Here is a 25,965-nt window from a genome sequence, read left to right as displayed (position 1 = left end):
CAGCTGTGTTTTACTAAGTTTGCCTCTTGTGGGAACTCCTTCACTGTATCGCCATGAAATTACCTTCAGGGATCCTATCATAGAATAGTGGACCTCTAGAGATCATCCAAGCCCACACCCCTGCCAAAGCAGGTCCCACCTAGATCAGGTCACACAGGAACGTGCCCAGGCATGTTTGGAAACCTCCCAAGAAGGAGCCTCCACACCCTCCCTGGGCAGCCTGGGCCAGGGCTCCTTCTCCCTCTTCCTTAAAGTTTTTCCTCCTGTGTAACTGGAACTGTCTGTGTCCACCACCCCTTGTCCAGTCACTGGACACTACAGAAAAAAGCGCTGCCCCATCCTCTTGACAAACACCTTTTCAGTACTTGAAAGTGTTAGAGACATCCCCCCTTAGTCTTCTCGTGCATTAATTTACCACATCCTCATGGCAAACAGTCTAAACCAGCCATTTTCTTCCGTTGTTGACTCTAGAGCAGCTCACATCTTTCAGTAACAGACCTTACATAAATGCAGAATAAAGAGCCCACTGTTTAGCTCTTGCTAAAGGAGTTCCTCTACTTTTACTTACCTTGTTTTCATCACTGTCCATATCCTGAATCAGATTATCGAGATCCTGTATCCAAAGAAGGAAAACACATTTAGAATGACAACAGTTTGCAAACCTTTACCCCATTAGGCACCAGACCCCTGCAGAGAGGAAGGACTGCTGAGGTCACAGCTAGATCCCAACCACGAGAGCTGCTGATGTGGAATACACAAAGGCTTCTGCCTGCCACGTCTCAGGAGTATCCCCAGGGAATGCTGTGAGCCTAAGAGGCTCCCATGAATGAGGTCTGCATTGCATGAAAGGAATTTGTAGGTTCTCTGCACCTCTGAAGGAGTCCTGACCCAAGGGGTGGACGGCATCCCCTAGTCTGATCAGTAAAACTTCATAGAGGGCATCTCCTTCCTATACTGCCAAGGAAAACACACTGTGGTAGGCAAAAGGAATCCTAAAATTGTTTCCTGTGGAGACAGGAGGTTTCTGCCTCCACACATCCTCTGTGTTAACCAAGGGAGCCTCACCTAAGGGAACATCTCCCACCTCAATCAGGAGCATTTTGTCAGGATCCTGTGAGGCATCATTTGGGAAGTGCTGGGTAGGAGTATGCTACGGCTCCTCAGCACCACAGGAAGGTTTCCCTACAGCCTCTATTGAATGTACCCGTTTTATTTCCAAAGGGACACAATGTAGGACAGAATTACCTCAGCAGGAATGTTCTTGAACTCATTCAGACAGTTTAGGATAATGTTATCCCCGTCATTTTTTGCTGCAACTCCAGACTCATTGACACACTTGAGGAGCCGTCGGATCTCACTGTACTTCTGCAGCTTCACCAGCTGCTTGGCCACTCTGCTGTACACTTCTGTAGCCTCCAGCTGGAAGTCCTGGTCACAGTAGGAACGTCAGAGCAACACATTAAATGTTCTCAGCAGGTTCTCACAAAGGGAGTCTGAACAACTGAGACAGTATCTCCTAGGGACAAAATATCACACCATGCTCCAAAACTCAAAGCTCCTTTTGGAGCCCTCTGATTTTTCTGGTCACTACTGCTCAGGGCTGGCTTCAAGGTTTTCTATAATCCTTTCTATAATCCTTTTGAGGTGATAAGCACCTCAACTTCTAGCCAGATATGAGGAAGCAGAGCTTCCCAGAGAGAGTTTTCAGTTTTCAGTCAGCTTTGTACTCTCAGACAGGAGAATAGTAGCTCCCTGGCCTTCGTTATTTTCTGTGCCTTTGGCTATCATAAACTGCAGAGAGCTACCAAGTCAGCTACTCACACCTGTGACTGTGGTTTGCTAGAGTGAACAAAGTGCACAGTGAAGGAAAAGCTGTACTTAACTCCTCTGTAAAACCCGACTAGTTTGGAAGTGTCCTACTGAAGCAGCACCTTAATTTTCTTACCAAGCTTCCAACAAATACGTGGCCACTTCAGACATGAGAACAGTCACTAGTTCAAAAAGGTTTTTCATCTTGGGGATTAAAGGACATTTCTTTCTAAAAAAAAGCCTTTTGCTTAAACCATTGCTGCTTGCAGGAGTTAATTCTGCAATAATAGTGCTTGTCATGTCAAGTTTTTCCATACCTGAAGGACTCTAAACGCAATTCCAAACCCTTCCTCAATGTTTTTGCCTTCCAGCATGACCTGAAAAGACAAGCACAGACAAGTTTGGGGATGCACACTCTTTTCTCATTACATGCAGTTCAATAATAATGCATTTCCAGATTTTGCCTAGAGACCAGAAAAAGAAACCAGCACTACCCCAACAAGTAGAGCAAATGGAGGGTTCCAGATGGGTCCTAGAACAGGCTGATTTGTTTTCAGTGCACATTGGACATGTTCACATTGGGCCAGTTACAGATGGCACTGAGTCAAAGTGAAGAAGGGCTAGAAAAATATCAGCATTTGCCTTTCTTGAAAGCACAACAGAACCTATAGTCAAAAGGCACGTTGCTGTCTGTTTGGGATCTTCTGCCTCTGAAAGTCTGAACGAACTCGTAGGAGAAGACCTTAAGAGTTCTGATGTGCTGTTCCCTGCTACCTGGAGGAAAACCATAATTTTTCCATAAACAGTAGGTTGCACACATGCACAAGTAACCTGCCCATGAAAGATACAAGAGGCTGCTCCAACTATCAAATGCTTCAACCTGCGTATCAAGTTAGTATTGCTGATGTGTTCGTGTTAGTTGTGTCTGAAATAGCAATAGGTACCTTGCAAGCAACATCCATTTTCATGTTATTGTTTCCAAAGAGAGTGGGCAAGGAGGAACCTGTCATTTGAGAGGTTCCTGAGCTCTCACATCGATGCAGGAACTTTGTTACTTCCATCTGCAGATCAACTGTACTGATGTGCCTAGATAAAGGAAAAAAATCTGACTTCATTTTTAAACAGAAGAAGTGTAAGTTTCAAATAATTTACAAATTTGGAAATTGATATTTGTGGGAACTTGTTGATTTCTTGAACACATTTCAAAATAAAACCTATTTCCAAACATTAATTAGTTACTTTTTGCATTTGTCTTTTGTGTAGCCAAGGAGATACTTTTCAAATCTGTGCACTGAAGAGGCATCACAAGCTGAAGGTGAATATTTGTTCACATTATTTTAAAGGACTGAGCCAGAAAATCTGGATCCCAAATGAATATACGCTCCCTTTTTTTTCTGCCTCATCACACACACTCACCCCATACTCCTTAGGTTAGACTCTAGCCCAAAAAAAGGGAAGAAAAAAAGCCCCTAAGAAAACAAAGATATGAAAGCCCAAATACAAGAGAGATCTGGCTAAATTTATACAACTTTTGAACACAGCCATTAAGTTACATCTGGTACCTATAATTTATACACACTTGAATGCTGTGAGTTAAGCTCAGTAGGCAGCTAAGCACCACCTATCTGGTTTGCTTTGTGGAGAGGAAGAGTAAAAGCAAAAAATCTTGTGGACTGATGTATAGCCGTCTAGGCAATGTAGGAATTCTGCTTGATTTTTCACATTAAAGGAAGGTAGATGACAAACTGATTGTTTTAGTAGAAACAATTGCTCATCTCATGGGCAGGGTTCTTGAGGGAAAAGGTAACAGGAATCCTATGCTTGCAACTACACAAAAGCCAAGTTTGGGTCAGGCACAGCTAGCATGTGTTTGCTAAAGACAAATTAAACACAACTGCTGGAATTAAAAGAGACAATAGCCTGGCTTTCCCCTGTCCTGTAACTCAGCTTCCTCTTTACACATACCTTGACACATCTGTAGCCGACATTTTCTTCCGAAAAGTCAATGCCATTTTTTTCCTTCCTGAACTTCTTGAGACCTCCTGCAGATAGACTTTGAGATGGTCCTTGATCTTTAGAAGCCATGTCTGTTTGCCTCCCAGTTCGGTGTAAGATTTTGCTCCGTGAGTGAAAAATCTAATGCAGGTCATGGCAGCACGAACATGATCCTAGAAAAAGAACACTGAACACTACGATGGACCAAAGTGCACCACCTTCATTAACTACTGTTTGGTACCAGAGTGCTCACACAAAGCAAGCAAAGCTCTGTTTTCTCTAAAACTTTTCTCTAAGCTACTGCAATGCACCAGATCCATGACAAATGCATATCAGGTCAGCTTTAGTCAGGCTCAGGCCTTCCTGCCTGTTTTTTCAGGATTGGAAAGCAGCAAAAATATACTTATCCATCATGCAGATTTACACTGAAGTAAATAACTGTCTGACAGTATTCAGCCCTTCACCGAATGAGATGGCACTGACCCCCATCTTACCTTCATAAACTGCTGCAGCTCATACAGAATATGGTAGTAGTTCTTTCTCTGCAAGTATTTGCAAGCTGCAATCAAATAGACTCCCCAGCTTTCCAACCCTGGATCAATGGTTTCCAGCAAGTTCTCCAACATATGCAGCTTTCCACTTTCATAACTTGGAATGAAGATCCCTTCAATGAACACTTCTGATGGGGATTCCTACACAAGCCACAGGAAGACAGCTTGAAGCAAAGCCACTGGGACTTCTTGATTTTGCTTATACAACATAAAGGAGTATTAAGTGACAGAGGTCATAAAATGAATACATAATTTAGGTTGGAAGGGATGTCCAGCAATCATTTGGTGCAAATCCCCACTCAAAGAACAGCGTCCAAAGTAAGCCACATTTCTCTGGGCCTGTCCAGTTTAGCTTTGAGCATCACAGTCAAGCGATTCAAAAACAATGCTGGGGCCTAGATCCCAGGTCTAAATAATCTCACTGAAAAGAAACAGCTTCTCCTTATATCCAGTTAGATTTCCCTTGCTCCAAATTGTGACTCCTGTCTCTTAACCTTTTACTGTGCACACATGAGATAAGCCTGGCACTCCTCTTCCCTATAACCACCCACTTGGTAGCTGAAAACAGCACGTAGATCTCCTTTTCCCTTCTCCTCTTCAAGCTGAAATAAAATAGCTCTATCATTCTCCTCAAACATCATGTGCTTCAGAACTGAAGCTAATTCAGTAACCTTCCATTTTTACAATGTTTGTTTTGTACTAGAGAACCCAAAACTGGGCACAGTAATTCAGATGAAACCTCTGAAGTAGTGAACTGAGGGGGATATTTTACTGCCCTTGACTTTCTGACTCTGGTCCTGCAAGGGCTGCCTCACACGTTCACGTCACCGTGGAAAGAAGCCGTGTGACAACGAGGCCTGCATCAACGCTTTAAAGACATGACATGCAGGTTTTTTTTAATCTCAGAGTAAGATACAAACTGCAAAGTCCATACACAGAGAATGTTTCCAAACAACCACCTGCAAAATGTTCCATCAGAGGCCTAGCACCTTACAGCCCCAAGGCACTCCTTCCCAGTTCACATGATCACTACCGGTCTCCTCATCCCAAACCTCCACATCAAACTGTGTGTCTGGAGCATTTCCAAAGTCTGTCACTTAACCAGTGGAATGAATTCATCAACACTGCAAAAATACGCAACTTTTCTTTAACAGCAAATTTAAGCTGATATAAAGGACACATTTAAAAAGGAAACTATACACAGGGGAGTATTTGAGCTTAGAATGACTGATGATACAATGAGAAAGCACAGTTGATAAGACAACGTCATCTTCCATTAACAAAGCTCATAAGCACACTGAAGATAATGGCATTGGGTGTTTCAAGTTGTACACTCTCAGTAAGAATGATCTCAAATGATAATAAAAAAATAATCACTAAATCAAATACAAGCACAGAAACCTAAAAAAGAAAACAAACAACCCCCCCACACTTATCAGCTCTCAAGCACTCTCCACGTCTCCTAAGAAGCACCCTTAATGAATTACTGAGAATCTTGCTGGAATAATTTCTAGGTTTAATTGTAATTTAGCATCAACAGAACTGTTTTCTCCAGACACTCTTAAGCCCTCTTTTCCCAAGGGAGAACTGGAAACCACGATGCTCATCACCAGCTTAGACTGGCCTTGAAGACCTCCTCACTGCTTCTCAAATTTCCATCTAGGTGACTATATTTCTCACCTTATTCAACAAGTGAAGCAGTGCTTCTCTCATGCAGTCATGCCTCATGTAAAAACTTATTATGGCCAGATTAGTGCTGTAACTATGTAAATAAAATAAGCACTCTTGATAGTAGCTGTTGTGTTGAATCTTCCCCTCGCACATCATCTCCAGAGACTGACTTCTCGTTCTCAGTGTTGCTTCAAGTTCCCTCAATGTGGCAAAGAAATCATCATCCTGCCACCAAAACAGAGACTCAGTGGTAAGTGAGGAGCAAGAGGAAAACTTTCTGTTCAGTTACACCTTGACACTCAGCCCTGAAACATTGCTTTTATTGCTCTTGAAATAGATATCACTTTGAAGGGGTGAGAATCCAGTACTGCTAGAGCAGATTGGAACTAGACTGGAACCCTGCTATCAACAGAGGTACTGAATATGCTGCTGTAGCTAGCAAGGCTGCTTCCAAGGACAGACAGGAGGCTTATTTATTTAAACACAACTCCACCGCAAACAGCTACTTCAATAACCTAGTTCACATGGGTTTTTTTTCCTTCTCCTATAAGAGGTCTTTAATTATTACGATTCTGCAGTCTCTTAGTACTAGAAGTCATGTTTTGATACCTACACAAAACTCCTAGAGTTAATCCCAAACCATGTAATGCTGCTTTCTGTCAAGGGAAGGAGAGTGAGACAGCATTTGTAAAATCTCCTTTGATTGCCTGCAAAGTTGCCAGTTTCAGTATAAAAATGGCGTCACTGCAGCACCACAACACACTGTTGGGATTGAGTTTAGTTTCCTCAGATGGCAGGAATAACATGTTAAGCAGTACAGCTTCCTTCCCCTCCACTAAGTACACCTCAAATTACTGTAAAATCCCATAACTTGTTTCTCAGCCACCAATTCACTGTGATAACAAATTTCTCAGCACCATTCAGTTTGCAACAGACAATCATGACACAAGAAGGAACAAACCCTATTACCTGACACTGCAATGTGGATTGCTGTGTGTATGAAAACATCATCTCTTGGCTTTGCTATAGCCCTTCAGAGCAGAGAGAACAGAAGACTTACTGCAATGAGTACGGGCTTCACTGTGGACTCCAGGTACTGTATCACCTCCTGGACCAGCCTGGAACCGTGGTTCAGCTGGTTTAGGTCCATGGGGGGCTTTAAACATCGGTTAAACTTCTCTCTTGCTGAACTTAAGTTTCCAGCTTTAAGGCAAGCCATGCCCCAGGCATGCCATGCTCCACCTGGATCCAACCCAGATTTTGTAGAAACCTGAATTCAAAAATCACTTGTTAATATCACGACACAGTCCTGGTACAGAAAAAAGGAAAAACTGGCTTATTACTCAGGCTGCAATTCCTAGGGCACATTTCCACTAAAATCAAACTAAAACATGAAAACTCCACGTGGATTATTTCTGTACCACTGTCACAAAATGCCAACTGTGGAAACACCTGGGATCTCAGCATAAGGACATCTTTTTTACTGTACAAGGTTGAGCAACTATTGATCTAGGGATTTCAGCTCAGCAGCTTTAAACTCTGGAAACTTTCACATCTGATTTTCTAAACCACGTGGTTTTTAGAGAGCAGAATTCACCAGGTTTGTAGTTTAAACTCCTGAAGAACATGCTTCAAGAACCACCAGGATATTTTTTATTTCACATAATTTTGCTGATCAAATTTATTTCTGACTTTCTTTAGTAGACCAGCTGTCCCTAAAGGTGAACAATTTTTATTCAAATAGCTCATCTATTCCTGCTTTTTATTATCCCTTAAAAACCTAACCCTGTTTGCAGTATCAAAACCCTGTTGTTCTTAAACTGCAATGCCATAAAACAGAGGCTTAAGAAACCCTAGGAGCAGGAGGAAGGCAGAAAATGACAAACCACATCAGATGAGCTCTGTTATTTGCCACCATTGCTGATTTCCAAATAAACGCTTGGGAAAAGTGCCTTACTAACATTTGCTGTGGGATTACAGGCAGATGAAATCAAACATCAAACTTGAGATACAGTCCTGCCTCAAAGGGTGCCTCAGCCCTCCTACTGGATGCAAGATTCCTTCATTTAATGACTCTCACAGTTAGTCTGTTTCAATTTTAACTGTATGTGGAAACAAGGCCCCTCCCTTCCCTTCAGCAGCCTCCTTTACAGCAAAAGGACTTCTTTTCTGCTGTTCAGAACATTATTTCTTCCTTGTTTAAAAACTTAATCCCATCTTTTAGCTATTTAAATATTGTCCATTTTGCACACCACATCCATCTGAACTCAGAAAGAAGAAAGCCAAAAGCATCATTAACACTGACATCCCTCCACTGCCATTACCTCTATAGCTAGTTGATAGTACTCTGCTTCCAGAAGTCTATTTCTTAATCTTGTTACTGCTGCAGGGAGAAGAATCTGATCCAAAGATGGTATTGGACGGTAGGCAGCAGCAACCAAAATATTCAACACATCCACTTTGCTGATATAGCTATGAGAAGACAAAGAGGTTAAAAAAATACATACACTTTCACTATTATCAGACACTTAAAGAGCTCTACGTCAATGACAACTCTTTGAACAGTGGTTTCTAATCACCAGGACAACAGGTTTTTCTTTTCATCATACCAGACTATTTTTATTGGGTTTTTTGCCACGTTCAGCAGAACACTGGCAGATGCTGATTGCAGAGAGCAGCTATATGTTACCAAATAAAACCAGTACATGTGAAATGTAGATATTACACTTGCCATCTCAAGCTGTGTAGGACAAAACTTGAGGAAAGTGTAAAATGCACATTCTCAGAAGTGCATGTTTAAAATCCTATACTGAAATGCAGACTGAAGGCAGATATACAATATCAGAAATAAACTACCCTGGTCTTTGTGAGTCATTTCCCCCTACTCTTGAGAATTCTCGTAGTAATTATTATGTAGTCATATTAGTTGAATCTCTACTGTTTGAACTCCTACATTATTAACATCTCTTTTTTAAAATGTCCACAGTGCAATCACAAAACCATCCTCCCACTCTTCACTCCCCAGTGAAAAAACATAATGGTCTCAATACATCCTAGTGAGCATCTGATAAATCACCTGTCACAGAGAGCTAGATCCTGGCTCCTTCCAGCTTTTACAAACATCATTTTGGCACTGAAGAGCAATTGTTTCATGATGTCCATAAGAAGAGCAGCATCCACCTCAGGATTAGTGAGCCCCTGGGACAACTTGGAGCAGTGCTCTATCAGCTGGTGGCCACATACTATGCTGTCACTGTGCAAGCTAAGGATAGCAATACACAAGGAAGAGCTGGGAGCCTGAGAATTTGAGGACAGACAGACAAACGTGAGTATTGAGGTAGTTCTCCAGGGAACTGCTTATACAGGACTCTCTCTCTCTAGACCTCACCTGTTCATAATAAAATTCACTGCGCACAATTTCATTCTCCTCTTCACTCAGTGAAAACATCCACTCAAGCTCAGTTGCCTTGGGCACTCGCACCACTGAGGAGTACTCATGATTCGAAGTTTCTGCACCCAAAGGGAAAACACCAGGTAGAATCCTCATACAAGAAGCAACAAAACTGCTAAGGACACAATGCAGAGAATTCCTGCACTCTCATAAAGCAACCTGTAATCCTCTCATTGTGCCATCCTGCCAGCATCACCTGTGCAGCACACAGACTGCAGAAACATTTCCATTCCCCAGTAGGCTGCCAAAATCATGCCTATGCTTACTCTCACCGTTATCAACGCCCACTCATCAAAAATTGGCTCCGATAACATGTCTTCAAATGATTACCCGACTCTTATCCTACTGGATATCAAGCACAGCAACCTCCCTTCTTTAGCCTTCCCTCGGACAAGTTATTAGGTATTTCTGAGCAGGAGAGAAGTAGATCTGTGGGTTACAGATGTAAAAGAAAGGGTAAATGGATTTAATTCTCTTTACCTTCTTCTTAGCACTCAGGTTATTTGAACCTACAGTTTGGCAGGTTTAAGACCACAGATTCGGAGAAGACGAGCTAACTCCTTAAGTTTTTATATAAAACAGTACTGCAGAGTTTCAATGAAATGATTCAAGGAATTTAATTTCTGTGAAAGACCTTTTTTCTTTCCTTTTGATTAAAGCAATTCCTGTTTTGAAATCGGTAACCCAGAGTAGCTACAAACCAAACACTGTCTGCCATCTGAGTGCAGCTGAGAATGTAAAAGCCCTTTGATGCTCCAGCTGGTGATTGTGGTTCCTGGTGTAAATCCAACAACACTAAGAAATGGGGAATAATGCTAATTTGCTACTCTTTCCCTTGATCAACTGCCTCTTTTCCCTGGATTAAATTAAAACCCTTTTTTTTTTTAAAAGAAGTGTCAGAATTCCCGTTCTTGATTTCACAGAGGGACTGTTAAAGTGTTGAGTAACTCGGAAATGGTAGGTGAAGGACAAAACCCTCCCACTGTTTCTAAATTGAACAGGAACCTGGAATAATGACAATAAACCTGCTTGCAAACATTTTAAAGTCTTCTTCACAGTCTCATCAGGTAAGCTTTTCAGCAGAATAATACACTTTCCCTTTCCAATCTGAGGATTTCCACACTGCTCTTATTTCCATCCTAATGAATGAATCACATGGGCCCAGTGATGTGTAGCAAAAAACCAAACCTCAAATAGCCCATTGTACATAGGACAAGTAAGGAAAAATACTGCCTTTGTTTTGTAGCACAGATGCAAATTTTGCACCTCATTCCACATTTCTGCTATAGGCACTTCAAGCAACTATGTTTAGGTCTGCCAGAATTTCACGCCAGGGTAGGAAAATTTTGCAGAATTACCTCAAACACCAGACCAAGCAACAAACAGTAAATACTTTCTGAGGAAAGATAGCAGAGAAAAAGTCAACTAAATTTTGTTATTATTCCTGAAATGTCATGACATTATATGTGGAATCTGAGGCACTGAGGAGAAATTACTAGTCCATGCGCACACAATCAGCAAGGGAGACGGAACCCCTGACACAACCATGAGGGCCCTCATCCTGTGCTACTCCCAGCCAGCGCAGGGTACCAACCACCACAGCACACTGCAGAGGTATTCAGAGTTGTACTACCATGGTTTGTAAAGAGAGGATTACTTAGCACAGCTCTGCAGTGGGCTAAGTAATCCCTACTCATACTACAGCCTCTCACTGTTTCTAGTATGCAAAGTGCATTCTCCAATTGTTGTTTTTTTTCAGTTCCTCCCTGTAATCCTCATCCAGTACATGCTATATTGGCTCAGATATCTCTCCTAAACCTCAGTTTCTATTCACAGAAGTGTGGAATGCTCAATTTCAGCCTGCACATGCAAAAAACAGCAGTGATATTTAGTAACTGAAGTACCGATCACCCTTCAGCTGCAACTAGATATACCAGCTTCCTATCTCTGACTCTTCTGCTAACCAGGCACCTTAAAAACTTGAAGGTTAACATTATCCCATTCCTTACCTTCCACCTGGTCCCGATCTTCTTTTCTGCTGTAATAAAATGACAGAAAGAAACATCACGCCTACTCCAGCACACTGGGGAAAACATGGTTTTAAAAGAGAGATCAACATGGCCAGTCATTTCAGAATACCGGCTTGCAAAAATCTGACATCTCTCCCTCCTGGCCCTCTCTGATCCATTGCCCTCCCTCTACCCCCTAAAAGATCTGGAAATCTATGATCTGCATTGCTGTATTTCAACTACACTAAGAAATTAGTTCTTATTCTGTAGGAATACTGCTGTTACACACATCACAAAAAAGCAGTGAGAAGAACTAGCCAGTATCAGTCAGAGCTAGTCAGAGCTAAAAGAAAGGTTTGGCATCTGGGTCTCTGCTCTTAAGACTTAGTTGGTTTTGCTACAGAAATAGGGGCAAGTACATAAAAAAAACCCAGACGCTTCAAGCACCTAAAATATGACAGGTGGCATTCAAGCTGCCACAGTCTGTTGACCTAATCTGGCAGTGTAAGCAACCATTCTTTTGCAAACTCGTCTAGCTAGAGGTGACTGCCTGGTGTTTTAGAGGTTCTTTTTCAGATATGCACAATATGCCTCTTTTCCTAGCGAGCCTGCTGCTGGTACTGCCATGGCAGGTACTGCTATCTGCAGGCTTGCTAGGAAAAGAGCAACTGCAGCTGAGAGCGCACTGAAAAGTGTAAGTCTGGCTATCTGTGACCCTGCCAAGCCTGCTGATTCTGCCACAGCCGATACTGCTGTCAATAGGCTTGGCAGGGTCACAGAGAGTCCAATTCTCAGCTTAAAGCAACCACATCACAAAAATCTGTCATCACAGCTGTCCCTTCTATTAAGGACAGTTTCAAAGCCTATATAATCATGAACCTGTTCTTGAATCTGCAGGGATTCAAGGATTCGTAATCAAGGGATTATGGAACAACATTACAGTACTGATATGTTCAGCAGAGCTAGTCAGCGTGTGACGTTAATCTAGGAGCTGAGTAAACTGTAAGAAACTTGGTCACACTGGAGTAGTTTGTGCTGACTGTTTTTTGCATCAAAGCATGAAATTCTTAGGTTTAATGATGCTTAGAGAATTAAAGCCTTTGTTGCCTGTCTCTCCAGGGTTCTAACGTGAACAGTAAACCGAGGGACTATCTCCACACGTATCAAACCCGGAAATCCCAACAGCTGGAGACCAAAAAGCTGATGTTAGAATATATTATCCAGATAAACCCAAATGCTTATTCCTCTCTTATTCCATTCATGTAGTCTGCTGTGTACACGGAACTGAGGACAACTGCAGTGGAAGGACTTACGTGTCTTGTATCAAGTCAGGCAGATATTCTCTGTTGTAGTAGCTGTAGCACTGATCACATACACGAGACAGATTTTCTCTGCAAGCTTCTATGGCCATCTTCTTGGTGGAGCAGGAGCTGCACACGAGCCTGCCGCAGCGCCGGCAGTGATGCCGCCTGTTGAACTGAGCAGAAGAGGTCACGGATGAGCAACAGCAAGAATTCACTAAAGTCACCTCCCGTATCTGCTTTCACTCATCAGTAAACTCACTTCACTTGAAGACAGGAAGCACTGTGCATGACAAGGGTTGGCAGAATTATACTATGATTGATTTGCACTGCTACAATTCCTTTGTGGGTGGGACATAGCAAAGAAAATCCCCCGAGGCAAGCATTTAATGCATGTTGGCTGCAGTCTCGGACTTGCCACTGTTTTAGTTGTTCCAGTTTTAATCACAGCACTAATTAGATCAACTCTTTGAAAAACAGGAAGATGTAGGTTGTCTTTCTGACACCATCTTAGCGATTTCCAAATTCCAAGGTAACAGGTAGTTTGGAAAAACAGTACTATTTCTGAACAATAAAAGGTAACAGACTGTCAGCACACCTGCACAACTCAAAATTCATCTCTCTTAGAGCACAAGGCAGTTGCTGAAGTACTCTATGAAACAATGGGGTTTAGAAAAGCATAACCAATAGCAAAGGCTACGTTCTCTGTATCGGTAATTTGAACGATCATAGAATATCATCATATGCTCATGTTATTTCCTGCCAGCACAGTCAAGTAGACAGTCTTTTGAAATATTAATACTGCTATTATTGCACATAACTTTGAGACCTCAAGGGCTGTCTCCTCTCTGATGACCAGATTTCCTCTTTAGGCTGTGTCACTTCACAGGACTCTGGCAAGCACATAAACTGCTGCCAGTCTCCTCAAGTCACACTCAATAGAAACCAATGATTACATATCAAAGGACTGGCAATCTTGTCAAGCCTACACTGATGCAGATGAACCTGCAAGAGTAGCTAGTGTGTGTTAGAAAACAGACTGTGAGCAAGTGTTCATATTAAGGACGCATTCTAGGAACGTTGTACTTTGGTTTTGCTCCTCACCATGGTAAAGCGTTCTGTTTTGCAAACCATACAGATCGTTTCAGTGTCATCAGGTATCCATTGTTGCTTTGGTGGTGGCTTCTCAGGAGGCACAAATTCTTGAGGAAACAAATTCTGCTGCAGACTTCTGTCTCTGGGGCTTGCAGATAGGGTGACACCTTAAAAACAGCCAGGAGGAATGGGATTTAAGCTGTTTAATGGAGTCTCTTGAACACACTAAAGATTTACTGAGGCTTTAAGACTTTTCTGGCTCTGAAGACAACTACCATTATCTTTCATCCAGGCATGGAGTAATAACGTTGTATAAGGAAAATATGTATGTTTTAAGCAAAAATTGTAAGACTGTAAACTTATAGTACTCCAATATTGATAAGCAAGAGTATATACTTACTAGCAAACCTTTACCATAACAATTAGAGAAGTATGAGACAGCTTTTGAAATCTGTGCTTGTATCATATGCAGAGACTTCGAAAAGAAAGAAGAAAAATACCCCAGTATATGGATACCAAAAGAATGATATAGTGTAAAACAGAATCTTAGGAATACCTAGTGTTGATATTCCTGCAGACTGAGACTTTCCTTTGTTATCTCAGGAGAGGTGTGGTATGGCTAGCAAAGGCGTATTCCTCTCTGGCCTGGTCCTCTTTACAAGAAGTTTAAGTCTTTGACCTTGCCAATGAAATACTCAGTGATTCAAGTTTACAGTATTAGGTAGGCTTTTAGGTTATGGTGTGAGTCAGTCACACTATAACTTAATTAAAAAGTTCAAGATATCATTGCAGTCCTGCAAGCCACCTTCTGTGCTGACAAATACCGAACTAAACAAAGAAAAAGCATCTCCATTCCAACAAAGCTAACTCATGCTCATCCAAGTAGCTGCTGGATGGCAAAGGAACATTAGAAAGCAGTGCACTCAAGCTTTGTCATAATGTACAGATATTAAGCTGAACGTTGTGAGAAAAACTGATAAGCTACACAGCCCAATCCAAGACACTGCTGTCACTTCCTGCAGGTAAAGCAAAGAGTCGTCTTCAGTTCAGGACACAGAACCACAGAACAATTCAGACACCCTCAACTTTAAATCAAGATGTCACTGTGCAACTTTAGTTCAGGCCCATCACTTACTGGGAATCACCAGTATGGGAAGTCTGAAGATATCCTTTGCTAGTCATTCCCTAAGAGCACACACTGTGCATCTCTCCAAACACATTTCCTCCAAAGAGTGCATCTCTTGCGTTAGATGCTCAATGGATCCTACAAAAAGGATTTGTGGTTCTTTTTAAGGCACAGATTTCTTTGCTGTATTGGCCTGAATTATTTTCTTTCTATTTATTTGCACTTGAGGACTGTGACTGGAGCCTCTTGGACAGTACAAGGTGTGCTATTTCCCTCAGGTCATAAGAGGGATCTTGGCACAAAAATAAATTCAAGGACCAAAAGAACGACCAAAAAAAAAAAAACAACATGAATGAGACTTCTTCTGTAAAACTAAAGTTAAGATCCAGAACAGAAAAAACTACTGAGAAAAAAATAGGAAGACAGTGAGAAATACCACAAGGATGGGCTTCCAGACAAGATACAGAAAGGTTAACCTGCAGCACTGTTCGCCTCCTAGAAACACAGCTGTGGCAAAGAGGTTGGGTTATTTTTTTCCTGCAGATGTAGTCCTGTTTCCTATGTTCTGTTCATTCTGTAGGGTCTGGAATGGAATACTTTTCTGCTGATCTGCCAGACAGTTTGTAGGTGCCAACCAAAAATCAAAAGAAAGCCCTACACTTTGTGCTCCCTTTTAAGCTTTCTTTTACTTGGGCATAAAGCACTCAAAAGTACAGACCTACTAACCTGCACAAAATGCGACCTAAATTAAGTGGTGGGACACACATATGGAGGGGAGAAAACAAACAAGAACCGGTTGAAAGGGCACCAGAGTCTTAACTTTACCAGTAAAGCTGATAGGAGATAGCTCTGATGATCCTGATTTAGACAGTGCTTCACTCTCCAATACCTGATTGAGACTTTCTTGGATACGTATCAGAGAATCTAGGACAAAGGGAATGGTAAAAAACCAAATCAGAGAACAATACTGGCATACAGCTATCTGGTTTTAGAGGAATCCATTCACAGGAGTATGCAAGAACATCAACACAGAACAGGCTGGTTATGTAACTACAAATTACTACGTTTTCATGAAAATTAGCCCACAACTATTCATGCAAAACTATATAAAATGCAGTGACCTAAAACACAGAGAAAGGGATCCTCATCAAAGCAATGGACTACCGATGGGCACGGGAATAATACAGCAGAAAGTACCAGATGTGAAAACAACCAGTTGACACAAGGTGCTCATGGCCAATATTAAATGCTTCACATCACAGTGGAAGGAATATGCTTGCAGTTATAAGTCATTTGGCAGGAAAAGATAGTTATCTGATGCCTTTATGTTATCAAGAGCTGCATCTTTAAAGCATGAAACCGAGTTAACATTTGTAAACTAGCATAAAGCAAGTTGGTACGATGTTTGTAGATGTAAATAGATACAGATGGGTGCAGGACACAACCAGACACAGACGGTGGACTTGGTTTGCAGCACCTTCAGCAGTTCCAGCGCCAAAGTGCTGAAGAAGAGGACTGAGTGCAGCAGAACGGGACACAACACAGAGGAGAAGGGACTGGCAAACCAGAGAGAACTGTGCTGAGAATGTGAAACAGAACTATCAGCTTCAAAGTCTTTTACAGCATAAAAAAGGAGCAGGACTGCAGTGGAAGGTAAGAATATGGAATCTATCTGGGGGAAGCTGCAGCTGGCTATGTGTTTGAGAACTACTTAAGTCGTCAGTCACTTTGTGCTAAATGGGAATGAAATCAAATTGAACAATATTATGTAAGAAAAGAAACCCCAAAAAGGAGGAACAGAGGAAAGTTCAATAAACTTTTAAAGCAGCTGTCATTGAGAATTTCAGTTTACAAGAAAGGCAAAGAGTTCAAGAACATGTTCTGGACTAGAGGGAGACTGGAGGCACACATCTAAAAGTGTTATGGCACAATTGATAAAGTGATTCTGGGGGAAAATTGGTTCCTCTTTCCCAACTGAAAAACAGCCCTCTCATGAAAAGTCACCTGATCTCTTTTCCTTTAATGCAAACGGGACGTTGAGAGCTTTTTCTGCATACTTGGAGAGCAAATTGTCAATATCTTCTACCGTAAAACCAATCTCCTGTCCAGCTAAGAGCTGGTGCAGTGTCTGCACAGCAACAGCTACCCAGTCCACCTTCATATTCATTAGGAGCTGTTCCAGCATGAGCAGTGGCCTGGAGGAGAGGTGGAAGTAGTTAACACGGGAGAGCTCAGGCAGAGTCAGCAGCATCTGAGACACAAGGGAAAAAAAAAAGCTTATGTTAAAATTATACACCTTCAAACCTGTACTTCTGTGAGATTAAAGAAACTATCACAACAGCTTGTGCAGAGACTAGATTAACATACAGAGGCCAAAAAATGGAGGTGGGACTTTTCAGATCTGTTCCTACTTGTGTTACAGAATTACTGAGGGGATTTGCAGGAATTACTTAGCTTCCACTTTCCCATTCTATAAAACACTGACTGATTTCAGAGGCAGCTGAAGAGTGGAAAGGATTTTGGGACCCTGTAGTAGTGTAGCAGGGTAAAGCATATTCTCTTATTAAAATAAGCTTATAAAAAGAACATTAGCCCAATCCTTATCCTCCTGTCATTTGAGGAAACATCAAGAGCAGAAAATAAGAGCAGTTGTCTTGAAAAAGGACGTCACATGGACACTTGCCAAATTAAATTGTGTGCTCAGAGTAGACAAGCAAAGAAACACGAAGCCCAGCAAAATACTGTTGTGGCACACACTGGAGCAAGCTCTATTTGTAGTCCTGTAACAAAACATACATTCCTAAAACCCCTGCATTTTGCATACATATAATGAATTCAGCTAAGGTAATCACTGGTTCCTGCATCTGTTCCCAGGCTGAGCACAGAACCTGTGTGACTTCTGCTAAAGGCAACAGTCATCCAAAAAGGAGTGATGCTGTGTACCTTTGTGAGGAACCTGGGGGAAACATGCCATGTGAGTGCCAAAGACCACCATACATACAGGCGGTGTTACTGACACAGAGAGTAAGATGAGGATGCTTTCTTTTCCACTTGTGGCAAGGATAGCAACTGTCCTGATAAAACACCACATTCCTTCCAGTTCAAACAGAAGCCTGCTCTGTTCATACTGGGAGCTACAAGCACCTCATAACATAGGAACTGCAAAGGCAGAGAAGAAGAAGAGAAACTTTAGGACACCTCTACCTTTCCTTTGGATCCTGAGACTCAGGATCTTAGACCCGATATGGTGAGAATGCTCTGGCAAAATCTACAGACTTGACATACATTATTTGCTATAAACCCACTTACGTATTTATGTATTCCCATTAATCAATCCCACACTGCAGGAGCTTTACTCACCTTTGATCCTATGTAGAGTGCCTGGATTTCTTTGCAACGTGCCGTTGTCAGACTCGCATAGAAGTGAGCTGTGAGGTAATCAGCCAAGAAGTGGGAAGCTGCCAAGTTTGGATGCTGGTCAAGGCACTGTTCACTGATGGCAAGGCAAATACCAGGGTCTTCAACTCTTTGTAAAAGCTACAAACACAAAATACAGTGAATCCCTACTACATTCCTGGAAGTAGTCTTTATAATGGGCAGTCCACGACAGATTATTGCCCTACAATGGTCCAGCAAGCAAATTAACTTCCAAGTCTCTTGCACATATAAGGATGGATGATTTGAATAATCCACTTATAGTCTACTGACTGCCTGTGTGCTCCATTTATTAATCTAATGATTTTTTAAATTAAAGTAAGCAAAAAATTAAGCAAGGAATGGGATAGAAGGTGGCATGATCAGAAGTCCCCACTTTGCTTCCAGAGTATTTTCAAAACTCCATAATCTGGAAGAGCCTGCACTTTATTTTGAGCTCTCTGTTATTAGTAACAGCTTCGTAACTACTAAAATGAGAAGAATTCACACTTTGAGAATTTGGACACTGAAGCCCAACCGACCAATTCCTGTTAGTTTTACTTCTGATTCTTCTGCATAAGCAGCATAGAACCTCTTCATTTTGTTTGTTCAAATAAAAGGTGCCTTGAATGTCCATGTAAGTGACACTTATGCTCCTAGGTTGCCAAAGTGGATTTGCACTTAAGGAACAAGGGAAAACCACATAAGAAAACAGTACCTCTTAGGAAGGAACCAAACCAGCCATAAGAAAAGCACACAAGGAAGGCAGAGAGAACAATTCTCAACTTATTTGCCCTGTGGATGTAAGGCTGAAAGAGTCCTAGTCTTACCTGCAATGCTTTTTCCACATGTCCCATCTCCAGTAGGTGGAGAAGGTGCTCACGATGAAGGTTAATCAAGTCTTCTCTTGGGACTGGATACAAACGTGCCCATTCCTCACAGAGCTCATAATCCTAAAGAACAAGCAAATAAATAAATAAAAGTAAATATAAAAGAACAAAAACTCTACCCTCTCTGATACAGTTGTCTCTCCCAAACTTCACCAACTTCTTCTCACCAACTTCACGAAATTCTGCAGCTTAGACTGTTCTCCCATATGCAAAAAGTAAATAAATACACTGACAAGGGGAAGATGATGATAGTTTTGTCAGGTGCCACAGTCTGCATTGAGAATACGTTCTCATCTCACAGTAAGCAAGCTGGCTTTTTATAGAGACTTTTGAAGCCAGACAGATATACCGTGTCACTACTTATATAATAACCAAGCCCATATTATGCCAAAAGCCACACTACAGAAGTCTTCAGAATTTATCAGCTACATGTAAATCTTGACATTAAACACAGATCTGTATTAGTTTCTGTAGCACAGAACTGAGTAAAGAAATCCTTCCTCCCAAGACAATCTTAATTGACTGGTGTCTCAAGATGCTGTTTCAACAAATTTATGTATTCAAAGTTTAATGCATTCTAATTCAGCCAAACTGACGTGATGATGCCTAACCTTTGCTTTCAGAATTATATTCATGACGGCCTGGGGGTCATCGGTGCAGGCTTTTTTCAGATCCTGCCAGTCATTCCACAATGGTTCATTTTGCACATTCAAAATCTGAAAAAGTCGGTATTAAGGTAACATCAGTTTTAAAAGGTTTATCTACAACAATCAAGTCTAGGAAGACAGCTGACCTAATCACATCAAAAGCTGCTTAGTACAAAGAAAAAAGTCAAAAAAAGAGACCCACATTTACCACTAGCCCCTGTCTAGGATTATGCAATGCATTTACACTCCACAAAAGACTATGCAATTTTCTCAGAGGTACCAGTCTACAAAGCGTGCTTATAAGGGAACTTTTTAAAAGACTACATGGCAATAACTATGGATGAGTAAGAATACGTATAACGAAGACATTGCTGGCACTAACAGAGACAAATGAGATAACTGTCAGTTAGCAGAACAGCCACCAGACAGATCCCAGCAGGAATATATGATGCCTGGTTTTTGCTCTGTTTGGCTTTTCAGTCTGTGCTGAACTCCAGGCCAGCTAGTCTGACTTGACGTAGCACTTGCGCTACCCTGCAGTTAGAAGAACTAACTGCAGTACCAACACACTGCACCATGTCTAAGTACATCTACACTTCTACAGCTTATAAACTTGCCACAGAAAGCCTCCAGAGGCTTTAGTATTTGTATTCAGTGGGAAAACAAATCCTTTGCAAAAAAGTGGCCTCACACAGACGCTGATGTCTAATCATGTTTGCAGACTTGAATGCTAGTAGGAGAGTGGGAAAGTTATGAAGGATGGAAGCAGAGTGTTAACTGGATACTATAGGACTGAAAACACGTGAACTATTTTGGATGAAAGATTTGAAAAGCTCTGATGATCAAAAAAGAACCAGGGGCTAAAACTTTTTTCAAAGGGCAAGTGTATTTGCTCCCTGCTGCTTATTTCATCTTGCTGGTTACTCAAAGAATGACTCTGTACCTTTTGATAAATCTGAAGTTCTTTCTTCCTGCTCTGCAAACTGGCTTTTAGTTCATCAGTTACACCCAAATCAGAGATGCAGTAAGCCAGGATTTCCAAACAGGCATCAAGGGGCCATTTCTCCAGACAGTGCAGGGCCAGCCTACTTCTCAACGCTGCATTTTGTACTGGGAACAAGTGCTGCCAACCATGCCTATCTGTGGAGGAAACAAAACAATAGTTTGAAACTCAGTGTCTGGAAAATTAAAAACAATAAATCCTCCTCCTCACTGAATCATGTTCAGCAAAAGAAACAGCACATAGTGCTGAAAACAACCTGTGTGATACTCAAACCAAGTAGCAGAGTCTCAGGAAGTAGCCAAAAGCTAGCATGGAATTCCTACTATCTTTGGATTCCAAAAGGCAAGAGTTTCAAAGGAAATATCATCCATATACGACAACGACACTGCTCTGAAAGATTCCCATTAACTACACTATGATTGTCTCCTGACGTATTCACCTCGTGACATAAAAATGACACCACAGATTCATCCCAGTCCTCTTGCACTGAATTGGTCGGTATCTGCACATTTGCAAAACAGAAACCACACTATCAAAGCAAATTTAGGACGGAGGAAGGGATCCATTTCTGTCTTCAGATGTGACCAAGGACCACAACTTTAGTTTCCACATCCTGATCCAGGCTGTTTTCTTCATTAATAAAAAAGATGAAGACAAAAACTCTGACTTAATTCTTCTTACCTTCAGCTGTTGCACAGCTCAGCACAGCATCCTTCACACTGACCAGTTCCTCCACATCCTGACTGTACAGATCCAAGACCTTCAGAGCTCTGTCCCAGTCCTTTGCAGCAAGAGCTTTTTCAAAGACTCCCATTAGTACTTTAACAGCTGTAGGGGAATGCAGTCCTAGAAGAACCAGAGATATGTATGTCTTGCCAGAAAAGACAGTAGCCAAACTGCTACCTTCTTCTTGCTGATTCTGAAGTGGCTCAAACATAGCAAGAACAAATCGTTCCAATATTGGGAACTCTTTCAACAATGCCTCACACTCCTTGGAAATCTGTTCCAAACCTATGGGCACCTCCCGTTTGCCCCGAAATTCCATCCAAGATAGACTGGATTTGGGAGTTTTCTGTATGTTAGATGCACTGAGACATGCCACTGTGGCCATTAGCTTTGACTGAGACTTTAAGAAGTCCAGGGAGGTGGCAGTGAGTGTGTGCTGGCTCAACTCATTCACAGAAGATGGAACCTGGGTGGAGATATCCTCAGAGGGCAGTGCACAACTGTGAACAGGTATTTCAACATCTGGCAGACAGTGGGAGGCACACTGGTGTGCTAAGTTGCTGATGTTGATCAGAAGAGACTTTGCCTGTCTCTTTTGCCTTGCACTGGACAAGGACAGTGCTTCACAGCAACAGTTAACAATGACTTGCTGTACATTCAAGTTCAACTCTTCTTTAGCCAAGAGAGAAGAAAGCCTGCAGGATTGAAAACAGAACCAGCTTACCCAACACATATAAAAAGTACTTTACAATTACACATTCTCATAGATCTTCAAATAATCTTTGAACACAAGCCCCCTAATATTCTTCACATGAACATACAGGGGAAGAGTACATATCCTTTGTTTGCTCAGTATGAAAAACAATGTGTACAGCACAACACCAATAACATCAGAGCTTCTGATGCCATTCCTTTAAAGAAACGAAGTTACTCACCGAACAGACTTTTACCTAAACGCGACACATTAACGTGGTTCATCATTACTGCTCACTTATTTATATGGCTCACCTGAGCTTTTCTGTCAAATCAGACACTTTCTATCCCAGCTTAACTTAGTAATTTGTGGTGGAAGATCTTAGATTACCCAGCTGGTCCACTGACCAGGGCAAGAGCCATGCCCAGTGGTATTCTTAAGAAGTCCTGCTGGCCTATGTTTTGTTACATTGCTAAGCTGAAGTCCACTACTATGAATTATCACACATTCAGTTAAGAAAAAAAAATCCATTTAAATACACTCTCTCTTCACAACAGACAGTAATTGCTGAAAGTATGAAGTCATAGGTTTCCCTATCAATAATCTTTAGGTTGGCAGAGAAGACACTGATTAAGGTGCTCCCTGCACCCAATACTTGCAGCAATAAGCAATCAGCTGTTGGGACACAGTAGGCTTTACTACCTGTACTAAGTACCCAGGGAAGAATTTAATCCTGAGTGAGGTCCAAAGTCATCAACACCAAAGTAGCCTAGTCAAGTATACAATCTGAAAAGCACCAACCTGTCAGGATGAACTTGTCTCTCAAACACAAGCTGGGAGAGCAGCTGAGATGGACTCTGCTGTAACAATATGAAAGGATTCCCCACTTTCACTTCTGTAGATCCATCTTTAAAAAAAACCCAGTCAGAACATTATATTATTATATTACAAACATTAGTTGAAAATACCAATCAGGTCTTATTTTAGGAACACAAATATTAAGAGCTTGAGTCTGAAATCTCTTTGACTAAATTCAGTGATCTACACTCACATTACTGTGATGAAATCCAGAGTAAATTGCAAGCTATTATGATGTGCCTCAAACTTGGCAACCCTGGCTCACGTTACTGGACCTATAATCAAAACAAATAAGAGTGGAGAGTCTTTGGCCTTTAAGTGAGATCTGGGTTCAAACAGTTCAGCAATTTTACTTCAAACTTCACCAAAACATGTATTTGTGGTGAGAGAAAGAAAATATGCAGCACCAGCTTCTCGTGAGTCTGCACATAGACTGGTAAACTCATGCTCTATTCAAGTCAAAGTGAGTAGACAGAGGAAACTCCCAGACACACAGCTACTTTTATAAAAGGTGTGAAATCCTGGCCAGTATTGCAGAAAAGCCTTTGTAAACCACTAAAGAATTATACAGAATTACTACAGAATTTTATTATATTTCCCAATATAATAAAACTTCTCCAGAATCCACTCAACCTGAAAATACTGTGTGGTTTTTTGGCTTTGGCAGTTAGTCAATGAGGACTGAATCATGCCCATAACAGAAGTTATGCATGGTAGTGACCTGAGCTGAACAAGTGTGTCTAAAACCAGATCTTGGTCCTTTGTTATCCTCTTGGAAGATATTCTCAGAAGTCAGTGCTGTGCTATTTTACATTAGTGCAGCTCCGTGTCAACCTTAAAAAACTAACAAGCATTTTTCCTCTAGCACAGTGAACTGTTTTGTTTTTCTGACAGCTTTATGTGCTGATGGTGCATTTCTTTTCATGGACTACCATCATCTGCTGATTTTTCATGAAGAAAATCTGCCTGGCTACCTCTGCATAGCCTCCTACACACTCTCCTCTTATCCCTGCAGAACAGCAGGACACTGGTTGCCTCAAAGGGAGCTGTGAAGTACTCAGCATGCTGATCTACTTGATCTCATCTTACAGGGTAGTGATCAGAATTTCTGAAGGCCAAGGGTTGTTTGTTTACTCTTAATCAACTGCAGAATCTAAGTCAGTAGTTAACATTTCTGTTCTTGTTTTCCTACTGCAATCAGATAATTTTACCTTAAGTCTGGTGTTGAGAAATACAATTGAAAAAGCAGTGCAATAACCAGTGGAAATCAAGAGATCTCACTGCACACAGGTAGTAGGCACATTTGAGAACAAACCGTTTTCTAATAACTACTGTCCAGATTCAGGCCAGACTACACAGCCTGAGTATCCTCACTTAGGCTCAGACATTCCAACAGAAGTCACTTACCCAGCTCTGCATTCAGGCTTCGTAACACAACAGCAGCCAGTGTAGTGATATATTCAAAGACGATCTTCACAAAATTTGTCCGTGTGTTGCTCTCTAGCAGAGTCTGGACGTGTTGGTCAAGTGTTCTCAGCAGGATCTGTGTTTGATTCCAAATCAGGTGCTTCTCCAGCTCCGTTGGTTTGAGAGAGGCCTCTTCCACCAAGGTGCTAAGCAGGCTTCCTTTAGAGTCTGGTTTCAGAGAACAAACATACATCCAAGAATCAATTAAGTATCAAATGCCATAAGGGAAGGAGGTGGAGCATAGAAGTGAGGAAGAAATGCTTTAACGTCATTTCTGCTCTGCAATTACAGATGTCAGTCTGGGCATTATAATTTTATTGAAAGCAAGAGAAACTTTCACAGCAGGACAAATCAGTGGTCTATCTAAATTGGTACCCATGTTCCTAACAAGTCAGAAATAACACACTGAGACAGATCTAAAATATATCTAGTTGTGTGTCATTAACACATAAGCTTATTCTAAAACACAGATGTTAAGTCCTTTTGCTCCTTAACATTTAGCGCTCAGAGTTCTCCCAAATGTTTTGCTCATTGTTCAGAAAAATATCTGTAAACACGTGCACACCATTTATAATTTGGCGAATGGCGGGGAAAAAAAAGCCTAAGAAAACACTCTAGTGCTTTGTAATGAAAAGAGCTCTAACAAGAAGACCTCAGGAAAAGACAAGAAGTTTTATGATAGAGCTATGAAAATGGGAAGGTATTGTTCTAATAGTTTAGTACATTTATCTCCCTTTTGTAAAAAAAAAAAAACAACACAGCAGTAAGGATACACTTTATTATCTGTATGTTGTCAGATTAAAACGCACTTAAACAAGTCCTGGTTAGCACTGAAGAAAGGTAAGAGAAATTATAACCTCAACTTTCTTCTCTGGCAAGTTCACAATTTTAGCTCTGAAAAGAAATGCTTAGAATATAAGAATTACAGATCAATTTTACACTTTGTGTTTATGATTTTTGAAATGTATATTTATGCATATGTCAGAGCACTACTACTAGATTCACAGTTAGCAGGACAGGATCAAACAAAAATCTCAATCCATTTGTCTTCATGACCACAAAAATAACTCACCCACAGAATGTTCAACATGTGTCAGTGCTTTCAAGATTTGATCCAGATTTTGTGATAAAACAATTTCATTAAAAATACTTTCTTCAGTCAAGGCAGGGCAGCACGCTTGAAGAAAGTCTACAATACTGCATCGAAAATTACTCCCTATTTTCTCATCTGAGACCTCTACAAAGAGAAAGAAACAGC

General features: G+C 41.3%; 1 protein-coding gene across 6 annotated transcripts in view; it reads right to left on the bottom strand.

The window, feature by feature from the left end:
• The window catches only part of ZFYVE26 (zinc finger FYVE-type containing 26), a 49,185-nt gene that overhangs the window by 6,945 nt on the left and 16,275 nt on the right, over positions 1-25,965 (bottom strand). For 3 of the 6 annotated variants that reach the window (XM_061997847.1, XM_061997843.1, XM_061997844.1), the window contains exons 18-41: positions 25,780-25,944; positions 24,648-24,875; positions 23,184-23,289; positions 21,644-22,383; positions 20,903-21,099; positions 19,924-20,028; positions 19,253-19,375; positions 18,369-18,545; positions 17,013-17,259; positions 15,834-15,932; positions 13,892-14,049; positions 12,800-12,963; positions 11,487-11,515; positions 9,415-9,536; positions 9,103-9,323; positions 8,351-8,498; positions 7,087-7,296; positions 6,036-6,251; positions 4,299-4,496; positions 3,775-3,977; positions 2,754-2,895; positions 2,127-2,186; positions 1,246-1,428; positions 569-613 (exon numbers count right to left, since the gene is read on the bottom strand). In XM_061997847.1, coding sequence (XP_061853831.1) covers positions 569-613; positions 1,246-1,428; positions 2,127-2,186; positions 2,754-2,895; positions 3,775-3,977; positions 4,299-4,496; positions 6,036-6,251; positions 7,087-7,296; positions 8,351-8,498; positions 9,103-9,323; positions 9,415-9,536; positions 11,487-11,515; positions 12,800-12,963; positions 13,892-14,049; positions 15,834-15,932; positions 17,013-17,259; positions 18,369-18,545; positions 19,253-19,375; positions 19,924-20,028; positions 20,903-21,099; positions 21,644-22,383; positions 23,184-23,289; positions 24,648-24,875; positions 25,780-25,944 — 4,286 coding nt within the window. The other 3 variants (XM_061997846.1, XM_061997848.1, XM_061997849.1) reach the window with 3 other exon arrangements.

The sequence above is a fragment of the Colius striatus genome, chromosome 6, assembly GCF_028858725.1.
Source record: "Colius striatus isolate bColStr4 chromosome 6, bColStr4.1.hap1, whole genome shotgun sequence".
Classification (NCBI taxonomy): Eukaryota; Metazoa; Chordata; class Aves; order Coliiformes; family Coliidae; genus Colius; species Colius striatus.
Note: the sequence above shows the minus strand (reverse complement) of the source record. Positions and strands in the feature narration are given on the sequence as shown.